This window comes from Camellia sinensis, chromosome 10, assembly GCF_055761805.1.
Source record: "Camellia sinensis isolate YWXY chromosome 10, ASM5576180v1, whole genome shotgun sequence".
In the NCBI taxonomy this organism is placed as follows: Eukaryota; Viridiplantae; Streptophyta; class Magnoliopsida; order Ericales; family Theaceae; genus Camellia; species Camellia sinensis.
The window spans coordinates 30,624,846-30,650,551 of NC_138970.1; the positions used below are offsets into that span (position 1 = coordinate 30,624,846).

Consider the following 25,706-nt stretch of genomic DNA (forward strand, 5'->3'; position numbering starts at 1 on the left):
TTGGGTAATTCAATGAGTTCTACTTGTTTGACAAAATTCCTCAATGAGCCAGAGACACAGAACACAAATTTTTGATTTTCCTGTTTTTTGAGACAAAGAAAATGTACAGGGCAAAGAAAGAAAAAAAAAAAAAACCCACAATTCAAAATTTTGATAATTGTAACTATGAAGGAGAATGAGAGAGTGACAAGGAAGAAATGGATGGTGAGTCATGATGACAATTGCATTTCGGGTTGTGTATGCCTTTCTTCACATGGATATCAAGTTTGGAACAAAACACAAAATATCGCCCGGAAAATGCTTTATCTTCTCTCGCATTTTCATCTTCATCTTCATCAGAGTCTTCTTTGTCATCTTGGTTTTCTTCTTCAATGTTACCCTTTGGCTCAACCTTCACATAATCACACCAAGCAAAAATGAAACCCAAACTTGGAAGAATCATCATAACGAACATCTCAATGTGTTTGTTGCACCATTTGTTCCCTTGCTTCCAGAACATTAGAGGCCCAATAATGACTCCTGCTCCTATCCCTAACCTCAACCCTGTAAATATGAATTGCCAATTGAACTTTTTCACCACAAAAAAACCTGACTTGTTAGAGCTCGATGCTAGTGATGGTACTGGTGAGGCGTTGTTGCAATTGATGTTCAAAGGATACCCACATAATCCCTTGTTTCCTTGAAAGGAGGTGTCTGAAAATGTTTGAATTTGAAAGCCTTTTGGGATCATTCCAACTAATTGATTATATGATAAGTTCAGGAATGCAAGAAATGTAAGACTTGCAAGTTGCACTGGGATGCTCCCACTTAGCTTGTTATGTGAGAGGTCTAGTGATCCAAACTGTGTCAAGTTCCCAATTGATGATGGAATTGGACCTGTGAGGGCATTGTGCGACGCGTTAAGAACATAGATAGATTTGAGAGACCCTACTGTTTTTGGTATCACCCCTTCGAAATTGTTGTTCGAGATATCAATGGAGGTAAAAATAGTTAAAATTTTCACTAGCTCCATTTCCATCCCTTTATTGTTGAGTGTCACTGTATCTTGATAGTAGAAGCCATTAAGTTTTAGGAACTCAAACCGCAGCTGACTGAAATTTGATTTTGCATTATGATCAACAGTCGTCATTGCTTTCCAATGTGTGAAGACTTTATCTGGTAGATCACTACTAAAGTTATTTGAAGCTAGGTCAATGATTTGAAGCTTTAGCCACATATAATGGCCTAGTCGACAAATGGAAATGCCTCCGTGAAGCTTGTTGGATCGCAAAACTAATACACGCAAGCTAGATAGGTTCCCCAAGAAGCACGGGAAACTATCATTTATCTCATTGTTACCAACATTTAAAACCTCTAACACCGTGCAATTGGCAAGAGATTTGGGAGCTTGCCCTTTCAAATGATTCATGTTGATGTCTAGTGTCTCCAAAGCACAACTTTTCGAAAATGTACCCAAGATCTTACCACCAAGACTGTTATTTCTCAAATTCAACACCCCAAGAGTCTCAGCACTCCTTTCAATCAAGCATGGAGGTATTGTGCCACTAAAATTATTATTGGATAAATCAAGAACATTGAGGAACCTTGTGTTGCATATTGATTCGGGGATGGTTCCTGTGACGCTATTACTTGAAAGAGAGACGAAATAAGAAAAAGGTGAGCTTGTTGCCAATTTTAGCAGGTATAGAAGAGTTGAAATTATTGCTCGAGTAATCGACATAGGTAACAGACTCTGGTGGTATTGGAATTTCCCCATGAAGTTGGTTAGAATGCAGGTCAAGGACAGAAAGACTAGGAAATTTATATGGTTTTTCCAAATCTACCAGGAGATTATGAGAGAGATTCAACTGCATCAGAGTTCCAATTTTCCAAATCCAGTTTGGTATTCTCCCTGAAATTTGGTTGGCTGAGAGGTCCAAACTAATAGTTTTTGATTGGTTCCGTAGCTCAGGAAATCTTCGCAGCTTGGAAGAAGCCATTTTTAATATGCTGAGCTGGGGAAAGAAAGACAAGCTAGACTCACTGTCACTTGCATTAATTGACAAGCTATTGTATGAAAGCTCAAGTCTTGTGAGATTTTGGAGCCTCTGGATCATTTCTAGTTGTATGGTGCCACTGAAGTTGTTGAAAGAAAGCAAGAGGACATTTAGACTTCGCAGTTCAAAGAAAGATGAGGGAATTGGCCCTTGTAATTTGTTTCTACTCAAATCCAGTGTATCCAACGAAGGCAACGATTCGTTAGAAAATCCAATGACTGGACCATCAAATTGGTTATTGGAAAGCTGAATTTTTTGCAGCAATGGTAGTGAAAACAAAGACAAAGGAATTCTCCCATTGAATGAATTGTGCGCTAAATCAATATTTAGAAGATTTGAAAGGCCTTGAAAGTGAGTGGAAGGAACATGACCTGTTAGAGCATTATGAGATAGGTCTTCTTGGACATCCGAAAGGATGGGATTGTACTAGTAAAACTGTTGGATGACAAGTCCAAATAAACAAGTTGAGTAAGGTTTGCCATGGTATTCGGAATTAGTCCATTGAAATTGTAGCCTGGAAGCTCCATTCTAGACATCATCTTCAGGTTACCAACAGAATCTGGTAATGTCCCAGAAAAATTTGTGTTGCTAAGCACCAGGGTGTGAAGGGATCCATTTGGAGGAAACTGTGGCAAAAACCCTTGAAGTAATCTATTGTACGACAAGTCTAGAGCCTCCAATGTTGATACTCGGATTATATTTTCCGAAAATTTTCCATGCAAGTTGGAAGAACAGAGATGTAAGGATCTCAAATTCGGCAAATCTGCAAAGAACTCCAGAACTCGGGCAGAGAGATTGTTTTGACCAAGAAGGATGTCAGAAAGAAACTGAAGTTTCTGAAGAGAAGAATCAATAGGACCTGAAAGATAATAATTAGATAAGCTCAAGACTTGCAGTTTAGGCACTGAAGATGCAATGGCCTTACACCACTGGCTACCATGGGTAGAAATATTTACCCCGTTAAATAGGAGTTCTTTAAGCCCTGTGAGGTTCTGAACAAGGTTCAATAAATTTGGGTTGTCAAGTTTCAGAGAAGGAACTCCAGGGGAGTATAGGATTGATAGATCAAGAGTTACCAATTTTGTCATGTGCGACAATACAATCGGAATTTGCCCAGCAAGATTTGCATTTGATAAATTCAGATATGTCAGTCTGGTAAGGTTTCCAAAACTAGGTGGAATTTGTGTGAAGTTGAAGTTATTGTAAGCCAAATTCAGGTTTCGAAGAAATTGGAGACTGAAAAGACTCCTCAAGTGGTTGATTCCACCTGGGATTGATTCGCTGTTCAAGTCGAGGCCAGTAACATGACCCTCTTTGTCGCAAGTAACGCCCTTCCAACGGCCACAATCAGTTGTTTGTGTCCAATTTACCAACTTGACAGAAACTATTGAATTGTATCTGAGGTTATTCTTCAATTGGAGCAACAATGAACTCTGATCGTTGAGACGTTGGCCAGAGACCAATACTCTGTCGTTGCCAATCAAGATTGTGAAGAAAAAAATCAAGAAAAAGAGTAGAAGAATTATAGCAATCCCGGTTTTCCCTCTCATGTTTACTGTATTCCGGACTCGGTTCCGTTGATAGTAGTTGTTGTCTATATTTCATTTCCGTCCTTTAACTCTTTGTAATTGAGTTTAGAATTGTTTTGGGCGTGTTTCGAACAGGTTGGTTGAGCTTATGTCCCAACTCTTGTTGCCCAGATTTTTGGTGATCCGCTCGAGTGGAGTTTGCATACCTTCAGTACTTTGTTCGTCTGCAAAAGTACTGCAGATGTGTTTTTCACGCTCGAACGGATTTCCTTACGCTCGAGCGGGTCGAGCTCGAGAGGACCTCTTTGCGCTCGAGCGGGTGTTCAATGTCTGTAAAAATACTGGAAGAGGGTAATCTACGCTCGAGCAGGTTTCCCTTTGCGCTCGAACGGGTGTGTTTTGCAGTTGTGTCTTGGCGCTCGAGCGGGTGTTCTTGCACTCGAGCGGGTCCTGTTTTTGTGCTTGACGCTCGAGCGTCCTATTCTCCGCTCGAGCAGACTAGTCGTATATCAGATGGCAGCTGGGTGATTTTAAATCACTTTTCACACTTTCTTTCTCTCTCTTACTTTTCAAAACCTCCATTGGAGAGCACCTCACTCTAAAACTCCAACTTCTCTCTAGGGTTTGATCCAGTAGGAGTGATCCTCTACCCTTGGGCTTTTGTAAAAAGTGTGGAGCTTGTTGAGAGCTACATTTTGATCCAAAAATATTGGGGTTTGGAGCATTTCAAATTTCTTCATCTTCTTCCTTTGAGCTCTGAATTTGAGGAATGGATAACTACTTATTTCTATGGTCTTTGACATAAACTATTGGTTACTTTGATGTAATGTTAAAGTTGGGTAATCTTGGGTGCTAGGGTTTCAAAAAGAATAAAGAGGGGTTTGGTTATTTTGACTTAAATATGTGTATCTTAGGTCTTAAAATGATGGAATTGATGATATATGGAACCTTTGGGTCATTGTAGAGAAAATGAGGAGAAAGCCCTAAATTGTTGTATGAATTAATTTATATAATTAATTTGGAATGTTATGGAAATATGGACTTGAGTTGGAAATAATGAAATTGGCTCATTATAAGAGGGAATGGTAGAGTTGGATTTATTAATCGCTCACTTATGAAATTGTTGTCAAATTATCTGTTGATGCATTTATTATCTGTTTAGAAATAAACTACTTTGGGCTATCGGTGGAGGATAGTTTTGATTGTTGTAGACAATGCATGATGATTAGGCGAATTAAAACTAATCAATTGAATATGTCATTGAATATGACGGTTGGAAAAATACATCAAATTTATGTATTGATTGATTATGTATATGATTTGTGCTTATATACATTGTGTTGTGTGGGAGGAGATAGGGGATGTACTCCACGGTTTAGGAGGAGATAGAGGATGGACTCCTAAATCGGATATTATTTGGGAGGAGATAGGGGATGGACTCCATTGATACAGCAAATATATGCATCTATTGAAGTATTAATACAGTGAATGTGTGTATCTATTGTGAAGTATGAAAGTATGAAAGTGTTTTATGTGTTATTGATACAGCAAACATGTGTATCTATTGTGACGTATGGAAGTATTGTTGATATGAGTTATAGTCTCATTAAATTATTGGCCAGGTTCTGAGCCTTATTCATAAATTGAGAACTGGATAAGTGATGGAAAATGGAATGAAACATGGACATATTTGTCATGTAATTGAAATGAATTATGAATTGATTTATGTGGGTTAAACATTTATCAAATGCCAATGTTTTAGTTTTTGCTCATATTATGTTTAGCATATCTCTACCGGGCGTTGGCTCACCCTATATGACACATCATTTTCAGGTTCAGGTGTCATGCCACCTCCGAGGATGTAGCTTGAGAGGCTGGAGGCTGTTAGACTCTTTTTTTGTTGTTTTTGATTGTATTACATGCATACCAAGCCAAGGGCTTATTTTGTGTAGAGCTAGTACTCTCCTTTTCGTAACCAAGTGTTGACTCAGAAAGTTGTAAGCCTATAGGGCATTTACTTTTGTTGTCAACATGTAATACCTTTTGTAAGAATACTCTGATGATTGTAATATGAAATCTCTTTTCCTTATCGTGAGTGTATGATATTATGGGTTTATTTTGAGGACGTGACAAGAATCCTCATTGGGAACAAATGTGAGAACTACAATCACCCATAAGACAGTGAATTGAAAGAGGCTATGGAGTATCAACTTGACCTTTGGGCTAGTAGATTCAGATGATCGAAGTCCGAGCGAGTTTACTTTGGCACGGCAGTGACTGACAATGTCAAAGAGTAAGCAAAATAATGAAGAGTAAGAGTGGGGAGAGGAATGAGGAGGAAGCGAAACGAATGGGATGGTCAGATGGAGAAGAGTCAGTCAAGGCAAAAACTGATGTTAAGAACAAAAGATTAAAATACAGATATAGTCATTTATTTAGATTCTCTTTAGCCTACATAGTAGACTGGACCGTGCTGTTTGGGCTCATGAGACTCACCATAAGTCTTGTTTCGATAATCTTAACCATTGAATATGTAGAGTTGGTCAAGTATTTTATGCCTGCAAAAATATGTTGATCGGATATCGAATAGCTACTTGATCGGATCAAATTTTTGTCAATAATTTATTTTGAAAATCATATTTACCATTGATAGAATTATGATTTAATGATGTCGTTATCGATATCTGATTAACACGATTTTTTGCCAAAATAAAGTACTCGATGAATTCTACACATCAAACAGTTCATATCATTGAAACATGACCCATGGTAAGCCCCCACAGACCCAATAACACAACACGCTCTAATCTTATCTCGAACCGGAGAGAAGCCTATCCTATTCTGAAGATGGGTCCCTCCATAAACTGGGCTTAGTCTCAGTTCGCATTACATTTTTTATGAATCATTTTGTATTTAGCATTGTTAGTAAGATTGTGCAAAATGTCGCCTAATCTACTAAAATCGCATTAATTTGTATCACTCTGTCTGTTAACTGCGGATTAAACTTTAAAATTTATAATCCACCTTTCAAATTGCTCCGTTCCGCAATAGTTAATACACATATATTTTTTAACCTCCAATGAAATATCAAAATAAAAATGAGTGTGGAAAAGATTTAAAATGTGAAATTTGTTACAAATTAGTAGTTATATATGTAAAACTTATTATGTAAAATTAGTTTGTGTTACACATATATATATGTATATATATATAATAGAGCGAATTACATTAACAATCCATATAGTTTGGGACTTTTGTCACCTTGGTCCCCGACTTTTCAATTGTGACACATTTCATCCTGAATTTTGAATATTATTCCAAATAAGTACAATTGAAAATATTATTGCTTAATTTCAAGAGCAAAATTGTCAATTTGATAAAATATAAACTAATTTGATAAAAATAAATGTCAAAAAAATATTTTTAAATTTTTTAAAATTATTTCTACTCACAAAAGATAAAATTATGTTAATTTGATAAATCGTTTAAACATTTATTTATTTATTTATTTTACCAAATTAATTTTTATTATGTGTTTGGATGATGATTATATAATAGGTGGTTGTTAGAATTTTAATGTGTAATCGATATATATAATATATGAAATTTTTTAGTTTTATATTTTTAATTTAATGGATTGGTTTAATAATGATATCAAAGTTGTCGTCATATTTGATTTTTGGAAAAATAAAAACTAATTTGATGAAAACAAAAACAACCACCTATTACATGATTATCATCCAAACACATAATAAAAATTAATTTAGTAAAATAAATAAATAAATAAATGTCTAAAAGATATATCAATTTTACATAATTTTATCTTTAGTGTATATAAATAATTTTTAAAAATTAAAAAATATTTTTTTAACATTTATTTTTATCAAATTAGTTTATATTTTTTCAAATTGATGATTTTGCCTTTGAAATTAAGTAATGGTATCTTCAATTGTTTTTATTTAGAATAAGATTTAAAATTCAAGATTAAATGTGTCATAATTGAAAAATTATGGACCAAAGTGACCCGAGTCTCACACTATAGGAACCGTTAATATAATTTGTCTTATAAAATATTATACAAATTAGTATTATATATTATGGGGTGATTTGGAAACCAACTAAAAAGTTGCGTTTTGCAACTTCAAAACACAGCCAATAGCTAGGCTTTTTTTGGCAACAAACCATTTGGGAAGGTAGCAAAACGCAACATGTGAAATTACATCAACTACCCTTCAGTTGCAAAATGAGCCACATGAGTGAAATTATAAATTTTTTAAATTGAGTGGGAGTATTTTGGTCATTTATTGTGATGCGACATTATAAATAAATATTAACAAAAAAAGCCAAAAATAACTTTTTATCAACTTTTCAAATCACTTTCGAAAAAAGCAAAAAAATTTGGTTAAAAGACAAAAGTTAGCTTTTAACCATCTTCCTAAAACACTCTTATACAAATATTTGATAATTTGTTAGAATATTTTTCAATCTACTAATCCGTCCAAAACTATTCAAATCACGATTTATTAATCCATCAATCTATCATTTAATTTATAATTTTACTCTCAAATTATTTGAACTACGTCGTGCACATCCATAATTATTTGTATAACTGAAAGGGCGTGTTTGTAGTTTGTTGGTTTTGGGTTTGTATAGATTGTGTTTTCAACACGTTTAGTGTAAAATTTTTCTTTTTTGCTCATTGGAGCTATGCATATTGCATTCACATTGATGCGACTAGAAGAATCAACGAACGAATAGAACTTTTCCATTTTGAATTTGACTTGTCTATTAGTGGACTTTGATTGGTCCTTCCGTGCTTGGGACTTCAATCCGACTACATTCAACTGCATATAATTTCTAATTGAAAAATGTTATAATCAAATTTTTTACTAAATAAATGATCAAATATTTCAAATAGATATGAGATCTACAAAATTACAGACCTGACACCTATGTGAGAGATTTGATCATTTATTTGATAGAAAATTTGATATCCATAACATTACTCTTTCTAATTTCTGACCAATATCAAGTACACATAATTTTTAATAGGTTTGGTTTTTTTCATTTTCACATTTCTAACACGAGAGAATTAAGAGGGCCTCGTAGGGTTTACCATAAGTTCTATTTTGATAATTTAAATTATTTATTTTGTAGAGTTTTTAATGTATATCATTTATAATAAAAAATTAGTTAAATATGATAATCGTAATCTTTTTATTTTATTGTATTTGTCTCCAAAATAAATTAATGGTCTATTTTTAAAAATATATTTGTTATTTTTTCAAAGACAAATGAGATAAAATGAAAATGTTACAATTATCTAACTAACTAATTTTTTTTTCATAAATTACATATTTTGAAAACTCTACAAAATGAATGGTTATTGAAATGGGACTGGTAGCCACTCAAGTTCTTGAGAAATTATTCAATGCTCTAGGAGCAAATCCTAATGGTGCTCTAAAGTGGTAGTTATTGGTCTAATCTACAGGACCCACTGCTTTGTGTTAACATTTTAGGAAGCAATTGATTAAGTGGTAATTTGTAAATAGAATAAAATATTACTTCCAAGAGTATTGAATAATTTTTCTTACGTTCTCTCTAGTTGAGATATAAGTATTAGAGAAGTCTAACTCATTTCCAATCCCGTCTGAAGATTGTCTTCAATTGAACTTTGTGGATGAGATGCTCCAATTAGGCTTGTGGGTTTATTATGGGTCATATTTTAGTAATTCTATTAATTTATTCTATAAATATTGATGTATAAATTATTTTTAAAAAAATCAACTTGATCTAGTTATCATGCTCACATTATTTCATTTATAGATGGTTTATTTTTATAAATCGTAATTATCATCCATTTTTTTATAAAAAAAAAAAAAATTGATGAAATAATTTGATTACAATTATCAAATTAATCTTTTTTTTTTCCCTTCATGAATCTATAATATGAATAAATTTATACATGAAAACCTGGGTAATTATTTACAAGTCTTGTTACACTTACTTATATTTCACTTAATTCAAATTATTTTTTTATATTTCAATAAATTATATGAGTGACATAATTATCAAAATATCTCTAACAATAATATGATAAAGCGCGCATTAATACTCACATTGACTATATGAACATTCATATAATCAATGTGAACATTCACATCGTTAAATATGAATATTCACATTACCAAGTTACTAAGGATAAAATTATTTATAAAATACCTTAAATATGAGAATTAAGATTTGTGAATCAAATGTCTAAAATAATAAGACTTATAATAGAAAAATATCCTTTGAACTAACCTTAAAAGAGGTCTTGTGAATAATTACCCCCAACGAATCATCATAAAAGGCTTGTTGGTTCCAATTAGACTTTCCAATCCACAAAGTCCAACCGAAGACAATCTATCACCATCTCCTATAATTATCAATGTTAAATTTTAAAATATCTTCAATAAAAAATGTGAAATGAAAATTTTAATTTGTAATTCACCAAATTAAGACCTGAGCTATGGCCCCGTTTGGTAGAGTCTTGGGAAAGTGATTATAGATTATAGTTTAACAAATTATAGCTTACAGCTGTGAACATAAACTAGTAACCTGTTTGGTGCAGCTATGAGATTATGGATTTAAGCAGCAGAATAGCCCTTATGAACATAAAAATTGTAATTCTTCTCTTCTTTCTTTTTGTTAATTTTGTTTAATTTATTAATTCATTACAATTAATATTAATTAATATCCATGTATTTATATTAATGTTGTGATGTCATTACATATTATTTTTCTTTATATTAATTTCAATTAGGTATGTAATAGAAGTTATAATATTCATTTTTTTATTTCATTTAATATAAAATATTTCATTTTGTATTTCATTTTTTTTCTTCAATTTTAATTTTTTTAAAAAAAAATTGTGATTCTGTTTTCATTAATTTTTTTTCATTACAATTAATAATATAACAATTGTCATTACAATTAGTATTAATTAGTATCAATTAATATAAAAATTGATGTATTTGATAAAATTATTTCATTATAAATTAATTACTGTCAATTAAGGGCTTATTTTATTTTTTCATTATAAATTATTATTTTCATTTTTTCATTATAAATCAATTAGTATAAAATTATTTCATTATAAATTAATTAGTGTCAATTAATGGCTCATTTTCATTTGTTCATTATAAATTATTATTTTCATTTTTTCATTATAAATCAATTAGTATAACATTATTTCATTATAAATTAGTTAGTGTCAATTAATGGCTTATTTTCATTTGTTCATTATAAATTATTTTTTTCATTTTTTCATTATAAATCAATTAGTATAAAATTATTTCATTATAAATTAATTAGTGGAAATTAATGGCTTTTTGTAATCAATTAATACTAAAATAATTAATACTAAAAATACTAAAATTATTAATTTTTGTAATCAATCAATTTTAATAATTAATACTAAAATTATTAATAAAAATGGCCTAATTATTATTATTATTATTATTTATTAAAAAAATACTGAAAACCTCTAGAAAAAAAAAATTGAAAACCCTAGTCGGCAGGGACGACGGCTCTGGTTTACCGGAAAGGGATGGGGATAGGGGACGACCACGAAGGTACAACGGCGATGTGGCGATTGCAATCGCGATCATGAAGAGAGAGAGGGAGAGAGATCTACCGCGATCTGCCACGAACAACGTCGGAGAGACAGAGAACTGTCGTGATTGCGAAGAGAGAGAAAGAGAGATCTGCTACAATTTGCCGCAAACAACGCCGGAGAGAGAGAGAGAGAGAGAGAGAGAGAGAGAGAGAAAGAGAGAGTGAGAGATCTGCCGCGATCGCGAACACACACGCACAACCACTTCAAACACACACACACACACACACATATACATGTATAATAGATCTAATATTTGAGATCAAAGGAGACCACACGGATCTGAAATCTGTGTGGATTTGAGGCGACATTTCCACCCTCCGAACCTGAGATTGACAACGAAAAACCCTATGTACGGCGCCATGGATGTAGCAGAGAGAGGGAGAGAGAAAACACAGATCTCTGAGGATTTTCCCGAATTAGGCCTCCCAACAAAGCTATTTCCCAAACTAAGCCTAATTTGGCCGAATTTGAAGCGTTTTTACAAAACACGCTTTCAGCATGTTTCTGGCCTAGGCGCATAAAATGAATAAAATGATAAGAGCGTTGTTAGGAAAAACACTTTTAATTAAGAACACGTTGTTCCTATTAGTGTTTCCAGCTTAAGTGAAAGCGCAATAAAATGTGTGCTTTTAAAAGAAAGCGCGGTTCGTAACCACACTTTTATATGAAATTAATAAAACTGTTTATTATTATTATTATTATTATTATTATTATTATTATTATTATTATTATTATTGATTTCTTTTCAATCCACATTTTATAATTCAACTAGTCATCGATCTCTATAAATAAAATATTCATATAAAATATCATATTGATAAACAATCTTAGTTACCAAATTTTATTATTTTAATATTTAAAAATAAATTATCTAATTTTAAAATTATGTTTCTCATCCATTATTTTTTTTTTTAAAAGTGATAAAATTATATGTACGATTATCAGATAAATTTGATATTTACATAAATAATTTATACATAAAATTTTTAAAAAATAAACAGCATGAATTGTCTAAAGAGTAGTGATTAAGAGCTCTAAAACAAGAGTTCTGATTTAAGTTGTAATGATGTGGCATAAAAAAATAAAAATAAAACCACAAACAAGCAAGCATAAACATCATATCAAAGATTATTAGACTAAGATTTTACCATTGAATCAATGATCACCGCTTATGACTTTAAAACTATAAAAGTAAAAAAGAATATGAAAAAATATAAATTAAATATTTGCTTAATTTACCTTATTATTTTGTTTTTTTAATTTTTATTTAAATTTATAATTCAAATATAATTTAAAAGAGATCGATGATGGAAAAAAGTACAAACAACAAATAAAAAATTAAAAATTTAAAAAGAAGAAGAAAATAATGGCCTCGAGACACGCACCCTCCCCAGAGAACATTTTGCGCAGTTTCAGAGAGATTTTCTTGGGACTTTTCCCAAACTAAGCCTCTATACTAATTTATTTCCCAAACTAAGCCTATTTTCGCGGAATTTTCCAAACTAAATATTTGTTGTTCCTTTAAATATTTGTTGCCAAGAAATATTTAAATAAAACTTCACACAGCATATACAAAGTATCTAATTTGCTAATTACTACTACGAACAGGGAAACAAAATAAAGGTATGACTATAACACTTGAACGATGTAGCTAGTTCAAACATAAGTATCCCACAAAAATAATTTGTGGAAACATTCAACCTAACACAATACAAAAAATAAAGCGACGAGTACAATACTTAACAGTTACATAGACAAATATTAGACAAACCTTGCACAAACTCATTGTCGAAAGAGTTATTTTAACACACACAATACATAATTATCGATAACCTAATATAATTTAGTAGACAAATAGACGCCTAATCCTCGCTCAAATCAGCAATCTCCGAGTCTGAACAATCTGAGAGCTTAGGGTCAAAGAGAAGTGCAGGATCCTCCTTGACAGGCTTGATAGCCTCACCATTTGGTGTTATTCTGTTCTTCTTGGCATCCGACTTAAGTATAGATAGTTTCATATCGCGGGCTAACCTACGGTGCATTTGAGAAATCTCACGTCGAAGTCTTTCACATAGTCGATCAACATTATTTGGATCTTCCTTTTGGATCTAAACTAAACGTGCTTTCGGCACCTTTAGTCAATATTCCCGACATAATCTTTCCATTTGCACTCGCTCTATAAATAGTGCGGGGCCACTTCAGAAGTGTAGCATCTGCTAAACCATATCCTGTTTGATTATCAGATGGATCCTCCACGAAACCACATGGATCTCGATAATACTTGGGCATGACAAAATGTCGCTTCCCAAACCTATCATGATAAGCACAAGAGGCATCTAACAAAGCAAACAATGTTTCAACTTTAGCATCGCCACTTCCCCTTCTCGTTCCTCTTCCTCGGCGTGAACTCTCACCTCTTTCGAAATTCCTAGCCCCTATAAGTCCCCTTCCCGTTCCTCTTCCTTGTCGTGAACTCGCACCTTTGCGATTCCTACCTCCTGCTGTGAATGTATACTCCATTTGATTTTTTCTTAATAAATGAATGATAGTTTCCTAGGGAGAAGTGAGTGGAAAGGTTGTGTATTTACCATCACTCATTCAGTCCTTTATATAGTTGTTTGTCAACACTATTGCCATGTGGTCGTATTAATGTGACTTAGATGAGTTCTGAAATGTGAGGAAAAAATAAAGCATCTAAGTTGCACTGCACAAAGTCACATGCCATTAAAAGCCCACACATTTATGAGTAATAAACAATCAATGCTAAACACGCTCCACATAATCAGTACTTCAATCGTCAATCGAAGGTGACTACTCACTTTTTCAAAAAAGACCAATCATCCGTACGCTGTTTACTGTGGCCATGTGAACTTGGCCATTTCATTGAGTCCTTTAATTTATTACATCTGTTAAAGTCACTGCATCACTACATCACTGAGAAATATTGGATGTATCACTGCGACGACTTTGACGAGACTACTCACTGTATAAAAAAAGCGAGAGGTCGTACCATAGCTATTGTGCCCATGTGAACTTCAGCAATTCATAATGGGATGAGTGGGTGTCAGAATAAAACAATAAAGCAATTAGACCCTTTGTGTTTAAAAAGCCACCCTATGCAGCTTCAAATAGATTCATAAACCTTGAAGAGAAAATATTATAGAGTTGGAATGTATTGAAGATTAATTTGCAATAGAGTACATATAGATGGGTTTTTCGATGTATAGAACTTGAAAGTGTTACAGATAAAAGCTAGCCTAGTATGCAGACAGGAACAACACCGACTTAAATCAACACATAGTTAACTTGAAATTAAATTGGTTAAATTTCTCCAATTAAATTAAATTAAATTAAATATGTAAGGTGAAAAGTGAAATTAAATATATTGTCAAGGCAAAATAAATTGAATTATATTTGTAAGCAAAAAAGTGAAATTAAATTTCTAAGCGGATTTGAACTTTGCTTAAAACCTTCAGCTATGCACTGAGTAGTCAATAAAAGTTGAAGTGACAACTCCTATAAAATTGATGTATAGTTGTTCAGGTCATAAAGGTTGACGTGGCAACTCTTTTACAATAATTTTAAACATATAGTTACCATGTGAACTTCCTGAAGTATCAGTACTTCATTGTCGGCATGTGAGTTTAGAGTTTATAAGACATGAATACTTGCGTCCATCTCCATTTTGAATTTGTGCATGTTGCAACAATTGTTTATATGTGATATAAATATCGCATCATACCACAACAAAAGTTTTATAGATATATCGAGCGATATCATCATGAGATATACGGTGGTTGATCTATATTCAGTAATGGATCGTCATTGGGTTGCAAATGGAGATAAATTTCAATACCCATTAAATCCAAATTTGCGTTACTCACATGCCGTCGTCAATACCATGAGAGCTAAATGAGAATTTTGCTACCATTTATCTTGTAATGGATTTGTAATGCTTATCCACGGCTTATCAATGAAGGGAGAAATTTCAATAGTTTTTGAATAGTTCCTATAATTCTACAAATAACAATTACCTTTGCTTTCTCTCCGTTATTGTTATTTTGAAGAACGCTAATTGAACTAGGCTTTCATGATTTTATGCATTATTGAAGTGGAATATAATGATGATACTGAATGAACTTGGTTGCATGTATGACCAAACGTTTTCATTCCTTGTAATGGCTTTGCAATCCTTATACATGAGTTATCAATAGGAAGAGAAATTCGTAACGAATCTTGACATGTGTACTTATAAATGCAGTGATTTCATAAACTTCAGCTTCATATAACAAATAGTTGAAATACATCCGTAACCTAGATGAACAACAACATTGTCTTACACCCCAATAACGAAGATACGACACAACATACAAACATATATGAAAGATAAAGGTGTTTGATTTCTCATTCCCCATCTGACATGTAGTAGTCAGAGAGATGTTTTTCATTGTTTAAGACATTATTTCGCTGAATCACTGTCAATTCTCTGTTGCTTGTTTCTGCCATTTCGGTGGCTAGCTGAAGCATGAAATGTCGACATCTCTACATCAACATTCTGTTGTTCTCCTTCTTAATTCTGCTAACTGTTTTTTTCATAGTCACTCACATTTCGTCTAGCCATGGTGAATGAAAGATGATGAGGTACCGGTGCCCCAAAGTTACGTAGATCATTAAACAATCCTTTTTGTTCCGTTACCCTGAACGCCCATTCTGCTCGGATACTAGCATAATAATCCTTCGGACTCGAGCACTTTTTGCTCTTATAGTCATAAGTAAATGGAGGTAATTGCCACACTTTTGGATTTCTTTGACGGCGTGAACTTCCTGCACCTCTTGAAGACATTGTTCATAAAAAAAAAAAAACAAAAACAAAAACAAAAACTTAGGCCTCAAAGAATAATAATTGTAGATATATTACTATTGTTATGACTTGAACAAACATCATACTTGGGGTAGCGCTATTTATAGACATGCAAAAGAAATGACATGGTGACGATAATTGAGATGTTGGGGCACTGTGGAAGACGTGATACCTGTGATATTATTTTATCTTATTCATTTCATGCAATCCTGTGTAATATGTTGTCCGTGATTTTGTGTACCCGTGATATAGTCACTTTGGTAGACTTAATCGCCATTTAATTCATTATAGTTGCTTTTTTTGACACCCCTCATCCCACTATGACAAGCTCAAGTAACATGGCTTGTTTTGGTGTCGCAGTGAGTAGTCGCATTGGACATGCACTTGCAGACCAAAATTACAATTTCATAAAGTTAGAAACGAAAGCAGAAAATGAACGGACGTGGTTGTCAGATAAAATAATAATTGTGGGTCGTCTTTTTCACATTGCAATCCCTTCATATTCAAGCAGTGAGTTGTCAAATTAATCACTAATGCAGTGAGTTGTCACATCGCCACAGTAAACTATTTTTTGTTGCTTATTTTTTTAATAAACTAAGTAGTCACTTCGAACTGACGATTTTCGTACAAATTGGTGTTTGCAAAAAATTATAAATTAAATCATAAAATGAAACAGAGGCTTTAATTTTCTTTGTTTTAAAGCAATATTGTTCATAAACAACTATGAAACAGAGTGCAGGTAAATACACAACCTTCCAACTCATTTCGACCTACAAAACTATCGTTGATTTTTTCACAAAAACAATGTTCAAAACAAAACAAAACAAAATAATAAAATGGCCACCTGATATGTAAAGAAGATTGGCATTATAGCGTATATTTTATCTTATTTTCACTTTACGAAACTTCACAGTTATCCCCTTTTCTCCTTTTGCATTTTCTTCTTCTTTTTTTATTCGATAAATTACACTTACCTCCCTTGAGATTTTTGACAAATACAAAAATCTCTCCTGTAATTTTAATAATTACAAAAGTCTCCCCTACTTTAACTGACAATATGAAGATTATCTCATTTTTGTTCTGTTGTCCACCCAACTAACCGAAGCTGCTGATGTCATCAAAAATAAATACTGAAATGCCCATAACACCCTCAAGTGTCTTGAAATGCCCATGAGCTAAGTCACATGAGATAAAACCGAAATTATTTTCTCAGTCATAGACAGCACTGTGAAACACACCCACAGTCAAGTACCTAGATGTAGAACATGTACCTCAGTCAAAAACTTCTATTGCTTGGGTTTTTCGAATACTAAGGGGAGTTGTAGACACCCCATTTTTGACCGTCCTCAAGACTGGGACGTCACTGTTTGAACACACGGTGATCTTCCATGTTTGCGTTCGTTTGGAGTTCCCGGAGGTCTCGGCTCGCGCGCCTTGCCTCAGGATCCCCGAACTCGACCGTTTAGTGTCTGGTTTTGCACCAAACACTTGCATCTTGCCCTTGAGAGGCAAGGTGGGGCTTGTAGACCATCCCCACCCATCACCGGCAGTGGCTAGATGCCACCGGCTGGTTTTTGCTGCCACCGGCAATATAGTTTGCCGGCCGGCACTCTTTGTTGCCGGTCAGCACTATTTTGTGCCGGTCGGCACTTTGTTTGGCCAAGATGGCATTTTTTGCCGGCCGATTGCTGTTCATCTGCTTTTGCAGATATTTTTGGACAGCTGTATTGCTTTTGCTCCCCTCCATACACGTGTATGGAGGGATCTCCCTCTTGCAAAGCTTGTCTTGTAAGCTTTACAAGAGGCATATAGAGAGGAACTCTCTCTAAGGCAAAGAGGAGGGGCTTTAGACATTTTTGAGAGAGAAAAATACAGAGGAGAGCTCTGGTTTTCTAGGGTTAGGGTTAGACATACACAACCTATCTCTCTTTCCCTCTCATTTTGCACACTAGGTGTTTTGTGTCTCATTATTGCACACAAACACCTAGTGTTTCACCTTCCTCTTGGAGCTGAGGTTCTAAAGAGTGTGTTTTGAAGTTTTGGTGTTGGATTCAAGCTCAAGGAGGCCATTGGAGCACTATTTTTGAAGAGGACTACAAGGGTGAGAAACTAGTCCCTTTTTCCCCCATTTTTGCATTGATTTTCTACTAGTCTTAGAGCTGTTTTTGTGATTATTGTATAACATAAAAAAGTTCTGTTTTTAGGCCCTCTTTATTGTTTATTAAGAGTGTTTTGTTGTTTGAGGGGTGTTGACCACCCTTAGGCCTCAAAAGGCCTCATTTTGAGCCATTTTGTGTTAGCTCCGGGATTTTGGTGTTGAGGTCTCTTCACCACTGAAATCTTGAGGGATTTCAGTGGTGAAGATGATGCTTTGAAGTCCCAAGAAGGAGAGGGCCACCCCCTCTCCTTGTTGTCCTTGAAAAGGGCATATTTTGGCCTCCTAAGGAAGCCTATGCTTGAGTGTGTGTTGAGCATATTTGGTTTGTTTTTCATGCTTATATATCCATAATATAACATGATTTCAAGTTGGTTTTGGAACTTCATGCATGCTTAGCATAGTTGCCATGTAATGCCTTATTTGTGCCTTAACATGTTCTAGGTTGTTAGCCTTTGTTGGAGCATGTTTTAGGCTTGCATTTGTGAAGATTATGTGCTTATTTTGCCATGTTTTAGCTCTGTCCATAATCGTTTGGGTTGATCTTTGCATGCATTATATAGCTCCTTTGTATTTGGGCTTGTTGGCCTTGAGTATGTGCATGTGTAGCATGCCATCTTTGCATTGTTTTGGTGATTTGGAATCATCCTACATGCTATTTCAGTCCCATTTCCATGCTTGTTTGATCGCCTTGCATGTCTCTTTAATGCTTTGAAAGCATGTGTTGCAATGCTCCATGTTTTGGCCATGGTGTATGCCTTTGAATTTGGGCCACTTAGATGCCATCTAAGGAGTCCTTTGGCCTTGTTTTAACATGCTAAAAATCTGTTTTTAGTTGTTTAATGCATGCCATGTTTGGTCATGATAAGTGTAGTTCAATGCATTATTGATTTGCCTTGAACACTTGGACTACTCTTTGCATGTTTTGGCTTGATTTATAACTTGATTTGGCATCATTTTATAACATGATTTTAGGGCTCATGTTGCATGCTAATTAGTCCATGATTCCTCCTTTCAAGTGTGCTTGAATGTTGCTTGTTTTGTGCTTAAGTGTTGGTCCTTATGTGCATGTGTGTGCGCATGCCATTTAGCTCTCACTCTTTAGCACTTATTGGCTACTGTTTTAGGCCTTTTTAGAGTTGCCTAATTCATGTTTAAGTCCATCTTTGCACTCATTTGTATTGCCATATGCATGCTTGTATGCTTGCATAAGTTAATTGCCATGCCATGTTGCATTCCTAGCTTGTATGCCTAGGTTGCATTGCATTTTGCATGCATGCCTTGTTCCTTGAATTGGTGATAGGAATTGGGCCTAATTTGTTTGATTGGTTTGCATGCATTTGAAACCAAAGTTGCATGCTTGGTTCTTTGGGCCATCATGCATGGAAATGCGTGATTGGTGGTCCGAGAACCGAGGCATATGTCCCTTTGAGTCATTACAATGATAAGAGACATGGTTGGTGCATACATGCTTTGAATTGTGCTGCCATGCCTTGTTTTGCCCTCTGTTGCTGTGAGTTGCAGGTTCTGCAGGAATACTCTGCCGACCGGCAGTGTAATGTGCCGACCGGCACTATTTTCTCTGCCGACAGCTTCAACTTTGTGCCGATGGCCATACAACACTGCCGGTGGAAATTTCATCTAGCCGGTGATGATCCCCTCTGTCCAAGGATGTAGTCCTGAGGTTTTGACAACCTCCAGAGGAGGAAAGGGAGGAAAACAGAGGCAGCTTGCGCATGGTGGCGCGCTTCTCGAGACGTTTTACTGTTTTCCTAAATTAGTTAATTTGTTAATTAATTAATTTGTAATATTTAATTAGCTTGCGTATTTAATTAATTTGTAATATTTATTCGGTCCCTCCGAGCGAGGGCAAATCTGTAATAAGTGTGTGTGGGTGGTGTGTATGTCTTCCAACCTCACTTCTTTCTTCCCTTTTACTTACCCGCTTTAATGGTTAGTATTAGGGCACGTTTAATTTAGCATACCTTATGCTATGCATGTGTGCATCCATGCATTTGTATTACACACGTTAGGCTCGGTACATCACGCTAACTGCATCAGTACTTCAATTCCGAATTGAATATGTGTTAATTGTGCATTTTCACATGACATGTCTAGGATTAGCCGAGCCTATCTTAGCGACATTTTGTATGCGATGCATTAGGCACTTCACATGGACTTGGATCATGCATGTTTGCTAACTAGTTTACTGTTTTGGCACGGAGTACGATGTAAGTATTTTTGCTTTAGCATCCAGCATGCGTGTGAGTGTTGCCATGACAGTATGCTTGCCATGCGGCTAAGTGCTTACATGAGATAAACTGCTTGAATGCCTGTGGGTGGAGGTCAAATTGCTTAAATTGGGATAATGCGTTAAAACTGCGATTTTTAAGCCCACTAGATAGTGGCAAAACCATCTTTTCCAAAAGCCCACTTGAAGGTGGCAAAACCTGCATTTTAGCCTACTTACGAGTAGCAAACCATTTTCAAAACGAACGTGAAATGTTTTGTTCCAATTTGGGTGATTTGGTCTATACTTGTTTGCTGCGCGCATAACATAGTAATTCTAGGCTAACAATTGGTTTAAGAACACATAAAGTTTTCAAAAACGGATATCACGGTTAGTAGAGGCCGGTCTTCGGACCGGGCGAAAGGGCGTGCTCATAGCTGACCTTCCCCGATCGTACCCAAGCTCCCGAGCCGAGACAACTCCGGTGATGACGGACATGTGGCCTTTGGCACCGAGTCAGGGTTTCCTAAATTCTCCCATAAAAAATATTTAGGTGGCGACTCTGTATCTGGCAAAGCAGTCCATGTTTGGCACTACTTTTTCAAAAATCTGTTTCTCAAAACGATTTGCCAGATTTGGACTCTTTGGTTCAGACTAAGAACCGTGACACAAATTGAGTCCGAACTGTAGCATGAGGCCCACGCGGGCGCTGTTACAGGAGTAAAGTTGAAATACAATCTCAAATCGAGCATGAGAATGAGTCCCCCACAGTCAAGTAAGAAGATGTAGAGCATGTACCTCAGTCAAAAACTTCTACTGCTTGGGGTTCTTCGAATACTGAGGGGATTAAAGTTGAAATACAATCTCAAACTAGGCATGAGAATGAGTCACCTACTAATATCTAGAGTTGTAATAAAATTAGTGAGTCCAATGGTGGAAACGAGTGGGCTATGGACAAAAATCAGATTTTGGGGAACGAAACAATGTCAAAGGCAAATGGCTGTGGGTCCAATAGAGGGGGTTGGGGTTCTTCGAGTGAAGAGGGCCACAGTAAAGTTGAATTACAGTCGTAGACAGGATGATAGAAAGATTCACTAGGCGATTCTTGGAAGAAGTCGAGTAAAGAACGATGACCACGGTGATGATGGGAAGGAAAGAATGTGGGGTTGGCAAATTATAGAATTTGGGAGCTGTAGAAACAATCTCATTTGTGAGTTGTTGGTCTAGTTGGGGGGTTAATCTATTCTGTTATTAAAGGGGAACACCAATTTTGGTGTCCTGAAGCCTGGCGTAGAAATTTTTTTCTATTTTTCCTAAAATGACCATAACTTGTTAAATAATTTATTATTTTAAAACTTATATCAATTTGTAATTAAGGGTTAAATCATAAATTACTAACTCAGTAAATAACTTCCACTTTTCCACTTCCCATATTTCAAAAACTGCTGTGCAGTTCCACGTTTCACCATCTTCTCTCTTTTTTTTTTAAAATTTTTTTATTTTATATTTTAAATTTATAACAAGCTATTGTGTAAGTTCCACATTTCACCATCTTCACGCTATTCAAAAACTAAAATTTGTTTCTTTTTTTTTTTAAGGAAAAAGACTATTCAAGTATTCAAGAACTTTTTTCTTTCTTTCTTTCTTTCTGCTTTATTTATTTATTTATTTTGGTGTGGAGAAAGACTATTGAAGAACATTGCAATCTTATAGTTTTGTTGCAAGTTGATAGAGTGGTTGTTCAAAATATATATTTACTGCTCATCTTGCACGGTAAGTGTAATATTGTTAATTATAATTTTTATCTTCTTCATTAAAAAGTTTCATTATGTAATCAAGTTTTTTTGGGGAAAAAAAGCAGAGTATAAAAAATTTGTGTGTTTGTTTTCTTAATGTTGTATGTGTGTGTGTGCGCGTGTGTTGTTTAAAAAAATCAATGTTCTTAAAATTTATATTATATTATCAAGTTCTATAGCCTTTTTTTTTGGGGGGGGGGGGGGGGAGGAGAGTTTTCTTTAATCTTAAATTTGTGTGTGTGTGTTTTAAAAAAAAAAAGTGTTCTTAAATTTTCCATATGTTATCAAATTCTTTTGGAAAAAAAGTACAGAATAAGAAATAAAATTTATTTATTTATTTTTTGTGTTTTTTTGTAAAGAAATAATTCATTGTTCTTAAAAAAAAATTATAAAAAAAACTGTTTAAAAAAATATATAGTTTATTATTGTAAAACAAAAATCCATATGGTAGCAAATGCAGCACAACTTCAATCTCTTATGTATATAATCACCCTGTTTAAACCCATTTGCACCATTTTCTTTCTCTCAAATTTTATTTTTGACTGAAACTTTTTTCTCTCTCAATTTTCTTTTTATTTTATCTATTGACGCAAAATATATTAGTTAATAACTACGTATTCACTTTTTACAAGTAACTTAGTCATATTGTTTGATCCATTGTGACATCATGATTTGAATATTTGAAGTATTTAGGAAAGCCTCAGAATAAGTAAGAACAAAAAATTGTAAAATTCTATTTTGGAATAAATAAATATAGCACATTTATATCCTCTGTACAAGTTTGATTTACAAAAACTATAAATAAAAAATGCTATACACTCCATATCACACCCTCTAATGCCCCAACTTGCCCCCAGTCCCACAACCTCGACTATAGACCTCCATCCCCGGTCTCCTGCCACAGACTCTCTGAATATGTGGCTCCCCCAATCGCAAATGTGAATCCTGTGGTGCTCCCTCCCCTGCATGTGGCCCTCCAGCGATTGCCTGTGGAGCCTGTGACTGTGACCCTCCCTCTCCTGCCTGTGCTGCCTCTGATCCTCCTTCTGGCCCAACATCGGATACTACTATGAGCTGTGAAACTCCCTCATTTGGTGCAACTGTATCACGATTTGCAGCTGGACCTCGACCTTTGCCTCTGCCCACACCCCGACCTTGGTCGCGACGTCCGCCACGACCATAACCTCAGCCTCTCCCTCACGCTCTGGGGGGAGGGGGGGCTTAATATAGACCTCATCCTGAGCGTGGGAAATGTCAGTGAGAACTGCATCATGTGTAGTCGTGGTCGTGGTCGTGGTCGAACTAGTCCCCACAAAAGTAGGTGTATGCAGTGTGGGAATATGTGATGTACATGTATCAACTCCAACACTACACACACCTGAACTGTTTGGTGGTGGTAATTGGGTGGGTAGGGTAACAACCTCATGCATGTATCAGGGAGGTGTCCAATCAGGGTCAGCTACATAAGGTATACGAGTATGCTGGGTAGGATGTACATGGAGGGAATCTGGAGATATGTATGGGGTAGCATGCGGTGGGGTCACTGATGTCCAAAGACCTTATGTGGCCGGCGCTGAAGTGGAAGGCACTGATATGGATGGCACTGATGTGTCTGGAGCAGCTGCTGCACTCTATACACCGTAGTGGCCAAAATGTAGACGATCCCCCCCCGATGAGCATGTTGGATCGCCTCGTACAATAAGTCTCGGATCTCTCCAACGGCCTACAAGGCATGCTATCCGTCACATCTCAATAAGGCTTCCTCAACCAAGTGATATGACCTCCCAGCTCCAACCACCCAAACAAAAATTCAGACATGTTAGGTTACAGTTGACTGAAAGTAAATCAATTATGATCTTAATAATTATCTGACACATACTATGATACTCACCAATGCCTCAAGAGAAAGCCCGACTCCCTAATATCCAGACTCAGACAGGTGGCTCGGATTATCGACTAGTAGACGTGTATGTCGCTGATACCACAACATGTAAGGGTCGGACGACGGGAGTACTTCATTGCTCCAATCAGCCTGTACGATAGTGTCCCGACGGGCATCCCACTGCTGTATATACCGCATGTAAAACAGACTCCAGTCAGTGCCAGCTCGGCCACGCCTATCAGTCGAATGCAACTGCCACTCGGTATCGAACCGGTCCGGCATGGACTGGACCCAACCAAACTATCGGAGGACACGATCAGGAAGATGCCACTCAACCACATCAAAACAAATAAGTGGCACTCTCGCCATCCATATCTCCCGGCCTAGTCGGCAGTAGTTTGGCAGCGTATTGAGGACCCCAGCATACGGCTGCCATATAAACTACAACAACGACAAGTATATTAAAATTCGCTCGTGAACTCAAAACATATACAATGAACAAGGCAACTAAAATGCAATAAATTTCAAACCTCGCCCTCGATCATCCGATCGGACTAGTCTCTATAAACGACGACTACATGGGTCGATACGACCTCGTGGCCGAAGTCAACCCTCTACTGGCTACCTCGAGGTTCGGGTGGCAACTGCTGCTCTCCCTGGCCCATGGAAAGTTCCCTAGGCGCAACCACTTGCCACCTAGACGGGGCAATGCTAATGAATCTCTCCCACGCCCAAATCTGCAATAGTTTGAACCCAATTACAATACTGATATATCTCATACAATATGAATTGACATGTACTAAAATTTTTACTAACCTGTAGCAAGACAAGTGGTCCTCCGATCTCCTTCGCACCCACTTGAGCCACTCGACACAGCATCCTATACAAGCATGCCAAAGCTGTGCCATCCCAGCTGTACTCATCGATCTCATCGATGTCGCTCAACAGTGGCAAGTACATAAGATTGAGCAGGTTCTATGACTTATCGGGGAGAAGTACCCCCCAAATAAGCCACAAAATATATGCTCGGGCATGCTGCCGTACCAACTTATCTGCCGCCTACTCTGGAAGAAGACCAAAATGCTTGGCCAGCCACTTCACCCTTAGTCTACCTGCCTGTAAGTCTTTAGGTGTAGGTGCTACTCCCAATAGCTCACCACATAGAGCTATCCACTAGTCCTTTGTAAATGGTGGGTCAATACCAATAACTGCTCGGCTGTCAATCCGTAGACCATATAGGACAGATACATCCTGCAATCTGATCGTGGCCTCTCTGATCGGAAAATGGAATGTATGAGTCTCCGTGCGACACCTCTTGGCCAGAGCAGTGATGAGTGGGTGGTCCAGTCTAATATGACTGATACGGTAGACACCATAAAATCCTGCGCGTAGTATATACTGCAGGACTCTATGGTCCAACAGATGCTCCCACAGGCCAGAATCTGCCCGGCGACATGTCAATGTTGTACGTGCCTCCTCCTGCATAACAGAATGACTAGTTTAAATAATAGCATTATCACGTAAGATAGAACAAAATGAAGGGCATTTTAATTGTAA

The 25,706-nt window shown here is 35.8% G+C and overlaps 1 protein-coding gene across 1 annotated transcript; it reads right to left on the reverse strand.

Annotated features, from left to right (window-relative positions):
• Positions 1-25,109, reverse strand: LOC114270596 (receptor-like protein 6). The gene is given in 5 exon segments (XM_082889933.1): positions 1-1,645; positions 1,647-2,434; positions 2,437-3,503; positions 23,115-23,341; positions 24,966-25,109. Coding segments are annotated over 5 exon segments (3,708 nt in total). The 3' UTR covers positions 1-163.
• Between the last annotated feature and the right edge of the window lie 597 nt (positions 25,110-25,706).